Consider the following 16,733-nt stretch of genomic DNA (forward strand, 5'->3'; position numbering starts at 1 on the left):
TCTCAGCCTCCCACATCACGGGAAAAGACAATGTCTCTGCGGATTACCTCAGCAGAGAGAGCCTAGACCCAAGGGAATGGACGCTGTCGACCACAGCCTTCCAGTTGATAGTAAACTGCTGGGGAACCCCAGCCATGGATCTACTTGCAACCCGGTCCAACGCTCAAGTTCCCAGGTTTTTCAGCCGCAGACGAGAACCGCAATCCCGGGGAATCTATGCCCTCGTCCAGACCTGGCCACAGGAAGACCTGCTGTCCGCTTTTCCCCCATGGCCACTATTGGGCAGGATCATCCGCAAGATAGAACACCACAGGGGACTAGTACTTCTAGTGGCCCCGGACTGGCCAAGAAGGCCAGACTTCTTGCGGGGAACCCTCTGTGCCTACCTCCACACAGGGACCTTCTCCGGCAAGGACCAATCCTCCACGAAGACCTGACTCAATTCTCTTACGGTCTGGCCCTTGAGAGGACTCGCCTGAAGAAAAGCGGATACTCTAAGGCAGTGATTGACACCTTGCTTCGAGCATGCAAGTTCTCCACATCTCTAGCTTACATACGGATATGGAGAATATTTGAAGCCTGGTGTGAGACCGTGAGATCCTTCCGCGGACAGTCACAATTCCCATGATCCTGGAATTTCTGCAGGACGGCTTGAAGAAGGGGTTGTCTCTCAACTCCCTTAAGGTTCAGGTGGCCGTGCTGGCCTGCTTCAGAGCCAAAGTGGATGGCATCAGTTTATCAACACATCCAGATATTCCCCATTTCCTGAGAGGGGTCAAACAAATCTGACCACCATTAAAGTGGCCAGTGCCCCTATGGAATCTCAATCTAGTACTAAACTTCCTAGCGGGAACTTCCTTCAGACCAACATGCGGTCTGTCACTACGGCTCCTGACCTTGACGACTGCATTCCTAGTGGCAATATGTTCAGCCCATCGCATCTCTGAGCTTCAAGCGCTATTCTGTCGGGAACTGTTTCTCAGGTTCACACCGGGAGCCATACAGCTACGCTCTGTCCTCTCCTTCCTACCAAAAGTGGTTTCTCAATCTAAACCAAACCATCTCGCTGCCATCTCCAGACGAACATAAGGACTCTGAAGACTCACGCCTTCTTCGTGAGTCCAGATTCCGATCTGGACAGATCGGAATCTGTGCAAAAGATGGGACCGCCTATTCATCCTTCACAGTGGGAAGAAAGAGGGAAGTGGCTTCGCGGGCAAGCAGCCCGCTGGATCAAAGAAGTAAACAAGGCGGCCTACGTAGAGGCAGGGAAGCCTCCACCTCTATAAGTCAAGGCCCATTCAACAAGGGCCCAGGCAGTGTCCTAGGTGGAAACCAAGATGCTGTTGCCCGCCAAGATCTGTCGGGCGGTGTGACATTGTCCTCCATACACACCTTCTCCAGGTTCTACCGCCTGGATATCCAGGCCCGGGAGGACACAACCTTTGCAAGGGCAGTACTAAGTGGGCCACGGGCAACCTCCCGCCCTGTTCGGGAGTAGCTTTTGTACATCCCATTGGTCCTGAGTCCATCTGCTACACGCTAGGAAATGGAGAAATTACTTACCTGATAATTTCGTTTTCCTTAGTGTAGACAGATGGACTCAGCACCCCGCCCACGGCTGCCCCAGAATCCGGGAACCTCGGGTGACAAGCCCCGAGAACAAGACAAACATGGGTAAGCCAGGTATTACCCCTAGTTCAAGACACCCATAGTTGCCGGGTGTCGGCGTTATCCGGTTGAGTGCACTGGCGGTCTCCAATTGGAAATCAGTTGAACCAGTCCTAGTTAATAAAGTTAACCAAGTTAATAAAGCACACATATATCCACAATTGCTTTTCGAGGAGAATACTGAAGAGCTGAACTTCCTGCACGGGTATATGTAGGCTGACGTCAGCTTTGAAATCTGTCTCCGTCTCACATCTGCTATCAGGAGTACACTATACCCATTGGTCCTGACTCCATCTGTCTACACTAAGGAAAACAAAATTATCAGGTAAGTAATTTCTCCATATATTAAACATTCACTTAAATGCATCTATACCTCTTTAAATAGCATATCTTATGTATCTGTAATGATGCATTTGCAGACATTTAAACATCTATTTTAGGTAAGGAGGCCCACAGAAGCATTATCAATCCAACAGAGAAACACATTTAATCAAATCTGACATTTGTATTAAATAAATTCAACCAATATATATTAACATACAAGATATACAAAACGTAGTTTCTTAAGATGAAACCATATCAAATTCGGTTAAAAAGGAAAGAAAATGTATGTTATGCAGAAAAGGCCAAGACAAATATTTGTAAAAAAGAAAATTATACTGTAAATTGTAACCACCTTGGAAAAGTAAAAAGGTGACCCTCATGCAAAAGAAGGGACTAGAAGTGGATCCCAATTGTCTTGGGAGTGCTGGGAATTTGGAAACCACATTAATGTCACAGAATAGCTATTTATTATACATACAAGTATAAATCCTATGCACAGAAAGCGTAGTATGGACATGCCTGTCAGATTTCAAACCAATGTTTTTTTCAAATCATTAAGCTGATATACAGGTGACTAAAAATGTCCAGAGCGCTGAAGGACTACAACCCACAAGGAAACCAAGAACAATACTTGATTCCAAAAATGATTCAAACAGTAATGAATCAGAACTGGATCCAAAATATGGTGAGGAAGTTGTTGTATAGGTGGAAACCTAAAAGAAAAAAAGCTGCCAGGCCCAACAAAACCCCAAATAATATCCAGTCATTATTGTCTTTAGGATTTTGTGTGGTTATGTATGCTTTCATTGTATGGGTTGTCATTTGTATATCATATTTGTACAGTGTGCATCATTTTTGTATTTTAAGTTTGTATTTTGTAAACTGCTGTAGGAATTAGATTAGTGGGTAATACATGTGCTAAACAATTAAAGAAGTTCAGAAGCACAGTCAAAACACCTTCCTTTAGACCAGTGGTTCTCAACCGGTGTGTCGCGACACACCAGTGTGTCGCCAAGAACACGTAGGTGTGTTGCCACACTTCCCAGTCCCCCACTGACCCAGCTACTCCCCGGTCCTCCTCCTCCCGGGCTTAAAATGCTGTCAGCCCGGGCGGAACAAGGAAGAACAGCTGGAGTCAGCGGCACCGGCATGCTCTCTTCTTCCCGCCCCCCTCCGTGGCCCGGAAGAGGAAGTGGTGAGCAGCGGGTGCGTGTGCGGGAAGAAGAGACCATGCTAGTGTGGTCAGCGTCGGCCCGAAGAACAGAAGAAAGGCGTGGCCTGAAGGATCAGCAGCACGGCTCGGAGAAAAATGAAGAACGTCAACCCCTGCGGCCGATGGGACTCTTTTCTCCGCAAGGGCTGAAAATGAAGGAGGTTAGGGTTGGGAGGAGGCTGCTGCTGCCGCTAGTTCCAGGAAGGGAGGGAGTGAGTGAATGAGCAAGCAAGCATGCATGTGTGTTTCCCTGTACGTACCAGGATCAGTCCAGGACACCTGGGTTGTGACTCCGCACCAGTAGAGGGAGACAGAGCAAGATCTGTCGGACTTAGCCATATATGACCCTGTGCCTGCCACAGCCCCTCAGTCTTACTCTTCCAGTAGATGGTGCAGGTGCAGTCACAGCCTCTGCCTGCCCTGGGTTCTGTTAGTCAGTCAGGGTTGATTTTTATTGATTTTTTATTGTTAGTGCTGTTTAATTAAGGTTCAGGGAATTTAATTTAAAAGTTCTGAAGGAAGTCCCGTCCGTCCTGCCTCCCAGGGGCGTTTGAAGGTTCTGAGGGGACCATTCCCCCCTGGTTGAGGCCGCTGCTAGGGTCGAGGACCCGGCTGGGCTAGTAGCAGCGTCGGGGGTGACACCGGGGAGCCCGGTTCACTCACCCCCGCTGGAGTAGGACCCCAGGACCGAGGACAGCGGCAAGTTTTGGGAAAAAAAAAAAAAAAAGACGTTTTTATTTTCCTGCCGGCTCTCCATTTCTTCGCGTCTCCGTCTCGGGGGGTCTCTTGGGGGGAGCCGCTTGATGGGGGATTGAATTTAATTTTAACTTTAATTTAAATTTAATTGCTGTTGCCGCGGGGGTCGGTTTGCTGGGCATGCGGCTCGGCGCGCGCGCATCTCTCGAGGGAGGGGATTTGTTCTTCCTGCGTCCTGGGCGGAGAGGGACCGTCCGGGGCAAGTCGGGGGGGCCGATTCCAATCGGCGCGATCGCCGCTGCGTGTTGGCACAGTGGCTGAGAGGCCGGCTGACCCCTTCCCGCTTGCGCAGGAGTGGCGGCCATTTTGGGAACAGCCCGCGAAATCGCGCGGGAGGCTGCTGGGGATAGCGGCATGCCTCCCGCGCTTTCGCCGCAGCAAAGGCCTTCGGGGGGGGGGGGGGGATGCGCCGGGGGGGCTGAGTCCCCTGTGGAGGCCAGCGCAGGCGAAGATTCTTCGGACTCCGGGTCCTCATTTTCGTTGGATTTTGCGCTGTTGCTGCGCAAAGTTCTCAAATATAAGGGCCGCAGACGCAGAGCGGAGAAAGTTTTTCCCGCGGGGGGAGCTGGCAAATCAGGATCTAAGAACAGGAAAGCCAGGGATGCCCCAGTCACGGGGGCCATGGCCCTCAGAGACATACAGGACAGGAAACTGGAGGTACAACTTAAGAAGAGTTTTGAAGTTTCAGCTTTGGGGGTCCGGGCCGCCATCTGTAGTAACTTCGCCATGCGGGCTAGTCTGCGCTGGGCCCAGGTCCTCCAGGCAAATGCTGATCTCTCGGAGGAGGAGGCCATGCAGGCAGATCGACTGGAGGCGGCAATAGCATATGGGGCAGATGCTCTCCACGATCTCCTTCGTACTTCAGCTAGATACATGGTCTCGGCCGTCTCGGTGCGCCGCCTTCTTTGGCTTCGCAATTGGGCGGCAGATGGATCCTCCAAGGCTCACCTCAGGGCGCTGCCGTTCAAGGGAAAGTTGTTGTTTGGCAAGGAGTTGGATGATTTGATGCTTTCCCTGGGAGAGAACAGGGCCTTTAAGCTGCCTGAGGACAGGCCCAGAACTCGGTCCTCTTTCCCTAGTAGGTCCTGCTTTCGAGGAAACAGACGGTCGCGTCCCAGAGGTCTGCCAGTCCTTCTTACCGGTCGTCTTCCTCCCGGGCCTCCCAGTGGCCGCAGTCCTTTCGTGGGAAATGATTCGGTAGACAAGGGGGAACCCCGTCGGGTACGGGACCCAAGGCTTCTCAATGAGATGCGGTTGGCCCATCCCTCGTGTCAACCCCAGGCCATCGTTCCAAACGTAGGGGCGAGGTTGACGTTGTTTTTCGAGGAATGGGCCAAAATAACGTCGGATCAGTGGGTCCTCAGCGTGATAAGGCACGGCTACGCATTAGATTTTGCACGAACTCCGGCAGACAAGTTCCTGGTGTCGCCCTGCAAGTGTCCAAAGAAGGGGGCGGCAGTACGAGGAACCCTCCGGCGCTTGGAAAGCTTGGGAGCAATTTCCCCCGTACCTCCCAGTCAGCAAGGCAAGAGCCGTTACTCCATTTACTTCATCGTGCCAAAGAAGGACGGCACGTCAAGGCCAATTTTGGATCTGAAAGGGGTAAACAGATGCCTTCGCATTCCACACTTCAAAATGGAGACAATTCGGTCGGTGATTGCCTCGGTACGTCCAGGCGAATTCCTGGCCTCCCTGGATCTCACGGAAGCGTACCTCCATGTAGGCATCCAGCCGTCTTTTCAACGGTTCCTCAGGTTTTGCATCCTGGGCCGGCATTATCAATTCCGTGCTCTCCCTTTCGGACTTGCCACGGCCCCTCGCACGTTCACGAAGGTGATGGTCGTCGTGGCAGCTCAGCTTCGACAGGAGGGATTCCTGGTACACCCCTACTTGGACGATTGGTTGATTCGGGCCAAGTCCGAGAGTCGGTGTCGTCAGGCGGTTGCCAGGGTCCTCCATCTTTTGCAGTCCCTGGGCTGGGTCGTCAACTTCAACAAGAGTCAGCTCGTCCCCACCCGGTCCTTGGAGTACCTGGGAGCCCTATTCGACACGAAACAGGGCAAGGTTTTTCTGTCCGGGGAACGTGCACGCAAGCTTCAGAGTCAAGTGAGACAGTTGCTATCTCTTTGGCTACCGCTGGTTTGCGATTATCTGACGGTTCTGGGTTCTATGGTGTCAACGTTCGCGTTGGTCCCCTGGGCTTTTGCTCATCTACGGCTATTACAATCAGCCTTACTTTCCCGCTGGAAGCCGGTGTCAGAAGAGTTCCACCTAAGGCTTCCGCTCACGGTCCAGGCGAGGGCCAGTCTTCACTGGTGGTTGGATTCGGACCATCTGACTTGTGGAGTGTCCCTGCTAGTTCCCAACTGGACGGTGGTAACCACGGATGCCAGCCTTTCCGGTTGGGGAGCGGTCTGCCTAGGCAAGTCAGTACAGGGCCGGTGGTCCTCGACTCAATCTCAGTGGTCCATCAACCGGCTAGAGACCAGAGCGGCACGCCTGGCGCTGCAGTCCTTTCTGCTGCTGGTACGGGGAAAGGCGGTCCGGGTGTTGTCGGACAATGCAACCATCGTGGCCTACATCAATCGCCAAGGCAGGACAAGGAGTCCACTGGTGGCGGAGGAGGCGCAGCTCTTGATAGGCTGGGCAGAACAACATCTCAGCACATCGCAGCGTCTCACATTGCCGGAGTCGACAATGTTCGGGCGGATTTTCTCAGCCGTCATCACCTGGATCCCGGAGAATGGGAACTGGCGGAAGACGCTTTTTCTCATTTGCAAAAAGTGGGGGATGCCCCACATGCACCTGATGGCCACGTGGCAAAACGCGAAGGCTCCGCGATTTTACAGCCGACGTCGAGAGAGAGGGGCCAAGGGCATCGACGCGTTGGTTCTCCCCTGGCCGGTGGATGTCTTGCTGTATGTGTTTCCTCCATGGCCGATGATAGGCAAGATCCTTTGGCGCATAGAGTTGCACCCGTCCAACGTGATCATGGTGGCACCAGAGTGGCCGTGTCGTCCATGGTTCTCAGATCTCATTCAGTTGTCGGTGGATGCTCCCCTTCGTCTTCAGGGGTTTGCGGGGCTCCTCCGTCAGGGCTCCGTCTGTTTGGAGGATGCGGATCACTTTTGTCTCGCGGCATGGCTTTTGAGAGGAATCGGTTGAAGAGAAAAGGTTATTCAGATGCGGTGGTAGCAACACTGTTGAGGTCCAGAAAGCAGTCTACATCCTTGGTGTATGTCCGAGTCTGGGTAGTTTTTGAGGAATGGTTTGTGAAGCGAGGGGTGGATCCTACCTCCGCCTCCGTCTCCGATATCCTAGCTTTTCTCCAGGCTGGTCTTGCCAAAGGACTAGCGTGCAGTTACCTTCGAGTCCAAGTTGCGGCGCTTGGTTGTCCGTGGGGTAAGGTTCGCGGATCCTTCCTGGCCCTGCACCCGGATATCTCCCGCTTTCTTCGGGGGGCAAATCATCTCCGTCCTCCATTGCGTCATCCTTGCCCGTCCTGGAACCTCAGTTGGGTTCTCTCCACCTTATGCTCTGCTCCGTTTGAGCCCTTAAAGATCTCACGTTGAAGACCGTATTCCTTGTCGCGATTACCTCGGCACGGCGGGTTTTGGAGTTGCAGGCGCTGTCCTGTAGGGAGCCGTTCTTGCGCATCTCCGACTCAGGAGTCTCCTTGCGGACAGTCCCTTCTTTTTTGCCAAAAGTCGTGTCGGCGTTTCACTTAAACCAATCAGTTGAGCTTTCCGCTTTCGCGGTCTGGGAGTCCTCGGAGCCGGAAATGAAGGACTTACGGAAGCTGAATGTGCGAAGGACCCTCCTTCGCTATCTGGAGGTCATTAATCCTTTCCGGGTGACAGATCATCTATTTGTTCTGTTCTCCGGTCCAAAAAGAGGTGCCGCAGCGTCCTGGACGACGATCGCCCGTTGGCTCAAGGATGCCATTGGCTCAGCGTACCTAGTGCAGGGTAAGCCTGTTCCCGTGGGTCTCAGGGCTCACTCGACACAATCCCATGCTGCGTCTTGGGCGGAATCTTCTCAGGTGTCGCCTCAAGAGATTTGCAGGGCGGCTACTTGGAAGTCATTGCATACCTTCATTAGACATTACCGGTTGGATGTTCAGGCTACTGATTCCAGGGGTTTTGGAGAGAGGGTACTCCGAGCGGGACTCTCTGCTTCCCACCCTCTGTAAGTTGGCTCTGGTACATCCCAGGTGTCCTGGATTGATCCTGGTACGTACAGGGAAAGGAAAATTAGTTTCTTACCTGATAATTTTCGTTCCTGTAGTACCAAGGATCAGTCCAGGATCCCGCCCGAGTTGCTGCTCTGAAGTAACGGAGATTCCGCTCGTTGTTTGATTACCTAATCTGATTACTTGTTTCACTCCCTCGGTTGGGGGAGTTCTGTTCCAGTTGGGGTTTTGAATTGCTCCCCGTTAAAGTAGGTTATCTAGCTAGTTTCCTTGTTCTTGTTCTCTGCTTTGACATTACGTAAGACTGAGGGGCTGTGGCAGGCACATTGCCATATATGGCTAAGTCCGACAGATCTTGCTCTGTCTCCATCTACTGGTGCGGAGTCACAACCCAGGTGTCCTGGATGATCCTTGGTACTACAGGAATGAAAATTATCAGGTAATAAACTAATTTTCCTTTGAGATCCTGTGGGTTTATGTGTGTGAGTGAGATAGCATGTATGTGAATGATTGAGAGCCTGTGAAAGAGAGTATGTCTGTGATTGAGGGCCTGCCTGTGAGAGAGAGAGCATGAATGTAAGTTTACGATTGGGAACCTGTATGTGTAAGTTTGTGATTGAAAACCTGTTTGTGTGAAAGAGTATGTGTGTATGATTGAGATCCTTTGTGTGTGAGAGAGATCATGTGTATGTATGATTAAGAGCCTGTGTGTATAAGTAAGAGAGAGAACATGTGTGTCTGTGTGTGATTGAGAGCTGGTTTAGGTGAGAGAGCATGTCAGTATGTGATTGAGAGCCTGTGTCTAAATGAGAGAAAGAGAGAGCGTGTGTGTGTGTGTGATTGAGAGATGGTTTAGGTGAGGGAGCATGTGAGTATGTGATTGAGAGCCTGTGTGTAAATGAGAGAAAGAGAGAGAGCATGTTTGTAAGCATGTGAATGAGAGTCTGTGTCTGAGAGAAGAAGACAGCATGTATGTGTGTGATTGAGAGCCTGTGTGTGTAAGTGTGAAAAGATAGACAGCATGTTTCTAAATGTGTAATTAAGAGCCTATATAAGTGAGAGAAAAAGCATGTGTATATGTGAGTGACTGAGAGCATGTGTGTATAGGTGTGTAATTGAGAGCCAGTGTGAGAGAGAGCGCTGGTATGTGACTGAGAGAGAGGAGAAAGTTCCAAGCAAACCACCCCTCCTCCTGCTAATTCAAAACAATCTCAGGAGACCTGGATATCAAACGTTCCCAGGTATGCAGAGGAAAAAAATGTTTGTATCCTTATTTTTCATTACTGGGTCTTTGTGTCTGCTATTTTGAAATATTTTATTGGTATCTAGAAATTTTTTATATGAGTTTTTAATTATTGGATATTCCACTCATCAGCTGTTTTGAAATAATCTGTTCTTTTTGTTAGTACGGTTTAACTGCTACTGATTTTATATTTCTTGATTTGTTTTATAAGGGTGGGTGATGTTTCTTTTTTCCTTTGTTACACTGCATACAGAGACTCTGGCTTGTTGCAGTTTCCAATTCAGTTTTTTCTGCATGCTTCTAGTTATGCGTTTTGGTCTCTTTATTCTATGTTAGGTGAGGGTCAGCACATGATTCAGGTGAGGTTTTCTGCTGGCGTGTAGTTTCTGTGTAGGACTCTATAGCAGCCTGACTTGGTCCGTTTTCCTGATAGGAGATGTATTGGTGTCTTAAGGCCTGGTGTAATATTTTCAGAGACTTATTGTACTTTAAAAGTGTGATCTTACATAAAATGCACACATTTACTTGTATTTAGTTTTAAACATATTGTATGGCTCTCATGGAATTACATTTTAAAATATGTGGCGTTCATGGCTCTCTCAGCCAAAAAGGTTCCTGACCCTTGATCTAATAAGAGCCCTCTGAGAGGACTGCAGTGATTTTGTAGAGTTATATATCTGCAGCATTGCATTTGTCCAAGGCAAAGAATTGATGGCCATCAGCTTATGTATTAACATGGCCACCTTGTACTTAATCCTTGACTGAACAGGAAGCCAGTGGAGACCTGCAAGAGCTGGAGAAATTTGATCACTCTTTACATTTAATTACAGCCAGTAATTAAATGTGCTGCAGAATTCTGGAATAACTGTAAAAGTTTGATTGATTGTCCCATATAAAGGGAATTGCAGTAATCTAATGCAGACAATAAAAAGGCTTGCACTACTGCCCGAAAATTGCCAGGGAGTAAAAGTGGCGCTAGATCTCTTAATAATTGCAATCTGTAGAACCCCGAATGAACAACTGATCTAATCTGGGGGCACAGCTTAGAATTGATAATTACTCCAAGGCTTCGAGCTTATATCAATTTCTATACATTAGCCCCTCAACTCATATACTCTGAAGAATTTGTACTGCATTACAGTGCTGGATCATGATAAGTTCCGTTTTTGCCAGATTTAAAACAAGCTTGTTATGACTGAGTCATTGCTTAATGGAACTTGCACATAATGAAATCAGAGCAGAGGTATCAGAACATGAACTAGCTAACGGGATGTAAAATTGAACATCATCAGCATCGATTCAATAACTTGTACAGAAAGTAGATAACAGTTGACAAATCGGCACCGGATAGATGTTAAATAAAAGCGCTGACAATGCAGATCTCTGTGTAACACCTGAGTGCATAGGAAACCAGTCCGAGATAAGTCTGTCAATTATTGCTTGTTGTTGCCTATTAGTTAAGTAAGACCTGAACCAACTCCAGACTGTACCAGAGATACCTATCTCCTTCAGTCTATACAACAAGATCCTGTATCCTGTGCTTCCACTCTCCTCTGACTGCCTACTTTAGATCATCATTAAAAATTAGATATTTGAGATACTAGGATTCAACTGGGAATTTTTAGAAGTGGTGTACTTTTCTTTAATGCTTGTGGCCATCTAAATGCAGCTTTTAGACATCTAACTTTGTATAATCTTTTTAAAATATTACTTATGGGGATGAAGCTGTGTAGCACATGTATCCAGAGGAAGTTGTTCTGGTCAAATCTATTGACATGTTTAAAAGGAAGTTTCTAGAAGATAAAAAATTCATTATGACAGTCAGCTAAGATCAGAGTGATTGATTCAGGAAGATGCCTTTGTAGGAGTCCTGAAGGTGTTTCTTCCTCTGGGTAACCAACTGACTGTGACATGGTGTTTCTTTTAACTTTCCTCTGAATTTCAGGAGTTGTCAGAGAGGAGACTGAAGGAGACTGATCATGGTGGGCTTTTGATCTCCCTTCTACCTAACCTACAGGCCAATACAGTATGGTGCGCTCGGCCGCGCGTTTTCGACATGCTATTTTTACCCCTTATACAGTAAGGGGTAATAGCATGTGGAAAACGTGCGGCCAACCCCCCACCCCCGAAACTAATAGCGCTTATCACATGCAAATGCATGTTGATGAGCCTATTAGCTAGTCACCCGCAATACAGAAAGCAAAATGTGGCCAAGCCGCACATTTTACTTTCAGAAATTAACTCCTACCAAAGGCAGGAGTTAATTTCAGATAGCACAGAGCAAGTGTACAGAAAAGCAGAAAAAACTACTTTTCTGTACACCCTCTGACTTAATATCACAGCGATATTGTTGGAGGCCCCAAAACTAAAAAAAAAAAAAAAAAATCTTAAAAAAAAAAAAATTGGCCTGCGGGTTGGAAAACGGATGCTCAATTTTTTCCGGTGTCCGTTTTCCGAACCTGTGGCTGTCAGCTGGTTTGACAACCGACGCCGGTAAAATTAAGCGTCGGCTGTCAAACCTGCTGACAGCCACTGCTTCTGCCAATAAGGAGGCGCTAGGGACACGCTAGTGACCCTAGCGCCTCCTTAATTAGCGCGTGCCCTAATTTGAATACAAAATTGTGCACCCAGGAGAGGTGCCCCGAGAGTGGGCGCTCGCCTCAGAGCGCCGGCTCTCCCACGCACTTTACTGTTGTTGTGTTTCTGTATCACAGTGGAGAGAGACTTTGGAACCGCCCAGCAGTGTTCAGTGGGAGGCAGTGGGGGACAGATTGGAATAGAGAGAGGGAGGCACTTTATATTTATAAAAATAACTATTCTGATTGGATTTGCCTCTTCCATTACCTACTATATCTTCTTCCTATTGATGGCATTGGGTGACTGTTCTTGTATTTCAAGTACTTATTTCTGGCGCAGATTTTGGCAGAAGGCTGCGAAAATTATTTGGTTGTAGTATAATTGAGTAATGGAAGAGCTGCAATAAACAAGAGAAGCAGGATTGGGGCATTAAGAGTAGAGAAGATTAGTTAAACAGTAGTAAATGGGATGTGAATAGACAAATTTTTACTAAAGTTTTAGTTTGTTGTCTTTGTACCTTTATTACTTTATATCCTTTATCTTTTTCTTTACTTGTCTATTTTAAATCACTCCCAACCCACGTGTCGGGAACTTTGGAGGGGGATCCCTGCTTTGCACTTCCCGGTGCATCGGTTAGTCCAGTGACAGTCCTGCCTACTACATTTTGCTCCATCCCTTCCTATTTTTATCCCTGTTTCTACCCCTTCTGACACTCAGCCAGTTTTTTCATTTTATCTCCTTTCTAATTATCTCTTCCTTTTCCTGTTATCTCTTTTGTTTTTCATTCCCTGCTTTCTTGTTATGTTACCCTTTCTATCCATATCCCTCTCTTCCCCTTTCCCTATATCATGTGCTTTCATTCTGTGCCTGTTGTCTACTTCTTTCCTTATCCCTCGCTTTCACTCTCCTCTTTATTCCCTCTTCATTTCTTTCAATCTCTATCTCCCTTCATATTCACCCTTCTGTTTTGTTTTTCAGTACTCTAGTTCTTTCTTATTTGTCCCTCATTTTCTGCTTGTGTCTTCTCTCTAGATCTCCCCCTTGTCATATTTATCACTTTTCCTTTTACCTTTCTTTTCCTGGTTTGTTCTCTTTCCCTTGCTTCTCTTTTGTGTCAGGAACCAGTGAGTTTTGAACCAATGAACCTGGAGGAAAGAGGCTAGGAATTCACAAGAGGCTTGAGGATCAGAGCAACCTTAACATGCACTTTTGTGGCAGCCAACAAGCAGATTTACCTAAGAATTTCTTGATTGGTGCAGCAAGGGAAATACTTTGATTGGACCTTCCTCCAGAATCTCTGTTCCTGTGCAACAGTCTTGTGCCAGGTCTTTTCCTCCCTTCACAGATTCCTGCCCTGTTCTGGGTATGTTCCAACCTTTGTGAATTCCTACCTGGTTCCTGGTGTGTTCCAGCTTCCCTGGACCGACCTTGTAGCTTTTTGACCTCAGCAAAGACTGGGTTTATGCTATCCTCTACTTACCCTTCAGGGCTCTGCAACAGATTCTTTGGGTACCCTGCATATTCTGATGAGGTAGGCTTCTTCTTGTTCATTCTGTCAGTTGCCCATAGACTGACCTAAAACTGATGGTTATTGTCAGTCCAAACCCCAGAGCTCATGCCAATGGAGGCAGCAGCAAGATAATCTGACCTACAGAAGTAATTAGTTAAAGCAATTCAAGCCATACAAGTTCTAGCACACCATCTAAAACAGCAGATAGGCTCTCTGAAACCTGTAATATGGTTTGCAGAGCACTTAGCCCTATGTTCCAGCACCAGGGACAGAACCTTGTAGGCCACTTCCTGACACATTGGATGAGAACTGTAAAGAATTCCCTGAGTTTGTTAACCAGTGTAATCTACTATGCTGCTTATAGCCTTGTACCTATGGGATGAACTGTATAAAGATAGCCTTCATTAGAATGCTTGCTGAGAACGTCCTTATCTGGGCAATCCTGTTACTGCAACAAGAAAGCTACATTCTTGGTAATTTAGACTAGTTCACTGAAGATTCTTAAGCATTTGGAGAGCTGGACTTGAGAGCAACTACTGAAACATATAAACTGTTTCCCTGTACGTACCCAGATCAGTCCAGACAGTGGGTTGAGCCTCCTGTCCAGCAGATGGAGACAGAGAAAAACTGAAAGGGTATCCTATATCAGGACAGAGCCTACCCTGCATCCCTTCAGTATTTCTCTGTCTCCAGCAGATGCAGGCAGGTGAACCTGCAGTTCCCTTTCTTCCTCAATTTTCTCTTTTCCTGTGAGGTTTTCTTCTCATAATGTTTCCAAAATCAAGCAAGTATTACTTATCCTTTTATAAATTAAAAAAAAAAAAAAAGGATCTCAATTTTTCTGTTTGCATTCAAAACTTCTGCTTTGACGGAGACAGTTCTGTCTCCTCGCTCTTATGGGGGCCTAGGGGGGCTTGCCCCTTGATTATTCAGCCTAGGCTCCCCTTCTCGGTGATCTGCTTGTCTGTTGGGGTGATAGTGGTGGTCCAGTTACTCCCCCTCTCTGGCTGCTCTGAGCCTGAGACGCTCAATACCTCAGGTAGCCTAGCAGGGAAGCTTAATTCCCTGCTAAAAAATTTAAAAAAAAATAAATTTATTTATTTTAAAGCTTTTATATACCGCGAATTGTAAATAAAAGACAAGCTTATTTTTCCCCTTGCTCTGGGAGGCAGTGTGCAGGGTTCATTCGCCTGCTCTTGCTTACCGGTGCAGCCCAGCACAGCTGATCTCCTTCTCCGCGGCGGCTCACTGCTTTGATCATGCCGCGTTCTTTTGTTTGTTCAGCCTGCGGAGAGCCTGCTTCGCGGCTCTCCCGCGATGGGCTTTGTTCCGGGTGCTTGCCAGGCGGGGAGAGTCCTTCCACGGTGGCGATGAGACCAGCGGCCTGGGGTCGGGCTCCTCAGCGCGTGGCCATGCCATTCCCATTGCGAAAAACCGTGGGAACGGCGGCCATTTGGGAGCAGCTTACACTATGGATTTGGGGCTGGAGGAAGGGGTAAAAGCCCGATTTTACTATTTCTCCCCCAGATTTAAGTCCCATTCACTCCCTGGAGGGGATCCCTGACCCTGCCTCCTTACCCCCCTCCCCCCCTACCTGGGAAATCTAGGCCTTGTTTTTCAACATAGGATTTGTGCATTAAAAGCAAATCCTATCTGGCTAGTCTACAGGAAGAGGATGATCTGTCCCCAGGTCCCCCCCCCCCCCCCCAGCAAAAATCCCTTGGGTGCCTGCTCTGCAGCCCCCTACTGTCCCGGATGGACAGGGTTCCATCAGGGTCAGGGTGGTGCCAGGAGTCCCGGTCCCCCCGGATCCCCCTCAGCCTCCCGCGGTCCCTGATCCTGATCCAGACTCTGGTTTACTGCTCTTGAGGGTGACGATCTGCGTGTTCTCCGTCTGTCCAAAGGGAAGAGCTGGATCCACTCATTCCCTTTATTTTAGATGAGCTGGGAATTGAAATGCCACCTGAGGATACTGCTGCGGCCTCTATGCCAGCTGACGTGGACCCGGTCCTGGCGGGACAGGGCACCTCCACATACATTCCCATTTCATCCGATGCACAGACAATTGCTTTTCCGGGAATGGGAGTCTCCTGAGGTGGGGCTCTGAGTGGGAAGGGCGATGGACAAGCTCTATCCCCTCCCTGATCAGTGCCTAGAGATGCTTAAAAGTTCCCAAGATGGATGCCTCCGTCTCCGCTGTCACCAAACACACCACCATCCCGGTGGTAGGAGCCACGGCGTTGAAGGATATTCAAGACTGCAAACTCGAGCTTTACCTCAAGCTTATCTTTGAAGTCTTGGCCTTAGGAGTCCGGGTGACAATCTGCAGCAGTCTCATGCAGCGGGCAAGCCTCAGGTGGGTTCAACAATTGCTCAGCACCCAGGACCTCTCATCTGCAGAGGCAGAGCAGGCTGAACGGCTGGAGGCAGTAGTCACATATGGGGTTGATGCCCTATACGATTTGCTCTGCGTGCAGGCCAGGGCTATGGTCTCAGCGGTGTCGGCCAGACGTCTCCTCTGGCTGCACAATTAGTCTGCGGATTCCTCCTCGAAGTCGCAGTTGGGTACGCTTCCTTTCAAGGGAAAGTTGCTTTTTGGTGAGGACCTTGAACAGCTTATTAAATCCCTGGGAGAGTCATAAGCTGCCAGAGGACCGCCAGAAACAGTCTAAGTCCTTCTTTCCTTCACGCTCTCGCCTTAGAGGTCAGCGTCGGTATAATAGCAGAGCATGGGGATCCTTTCCAAGAGGTATCTCCTCCAGATCCCAGTCCTGGTCTCATTCCTTTCGTGGCTGTCGTTCCTTCCGAGATGGTAACCCACAACACTCGGCCACAAAGTCCTCTCCTCAATGAAATACGGCCGGCCCATTCCTCCGTTCCAAACTTAGGTGGGCGTCTGTCCCTGTTTCTCGAGGAATGGGTCAAAATTATGTTGGATCAGTGGGTCCTAGAGGTGATAGAGAAAGGTTTCGCATTAGAGTTTGCTCGGGATCTGCCGGATCTTTACATAATCTCTCCCTGTGGAAGCCAGAAGCGGCCAGCGGTCTACCAGCCACTTGGCAGGCTACAAGAGCTTGGCGCCATAGTCCTGGTGGAGGAACGAGGCTCCGGCCAGTATTCCATCTACTTCATCATGCCCAAAAAGGACAGTTCCTTCCGTCCAATCTTGGATCTCAAGAGAGTCAACCGGGCCCTCAAGGTTCCCCATTTTTGAATGGAGACCCTGAGGGCGATGATAGCGGCGATT

The 16,733-nt window shown here is 48.7% G+C and overlaps 1 protein-coding gene across 2 annotated transcripts in view; it reads left to right on the plus strand.

Moving 5' to 3' along the window:
• Positions 1 to 16,733, plus strand: part of PARL (presenilin associated rhomboid like) — a 263,836-nt gene that overhangs the window by 120,036 nt on the left and 127,067 nt on the right. Inside the window, exon 7 of one of the 2 annotated variants that reach the window (XM_029617018.1) lies at positions 2,555 to 2,680. The exons of the other annotated variant lie outside the window; for it this stretch is intronic. Coding sequence (XP_029472878.1) covers positions 2,555 to 2,680 — 126 coding nt within the window. The remainder of the gene's footprint in view (positions 1 to 2,554; positions 2,681 to 16,733) is intronic. 2 annotated transcript variants of the gene reach the window in all.

This window comes from Rhinatrema bivittatum, chromosome 9 (assembly GCF_901001135.1).
Source record: "Rhinatrema bivittatum chromosome 9, aRhiBiv1.1, whole genome shotgun sequence".
Classification (NCBI taxonomy): domain Eukaryota; kingdom Metazoa; phylum Chordata; class Amphibia; order Gymnophiona; family Rhinatrematidae; genus Rhinatrema; species Rhinatrema bivittatum.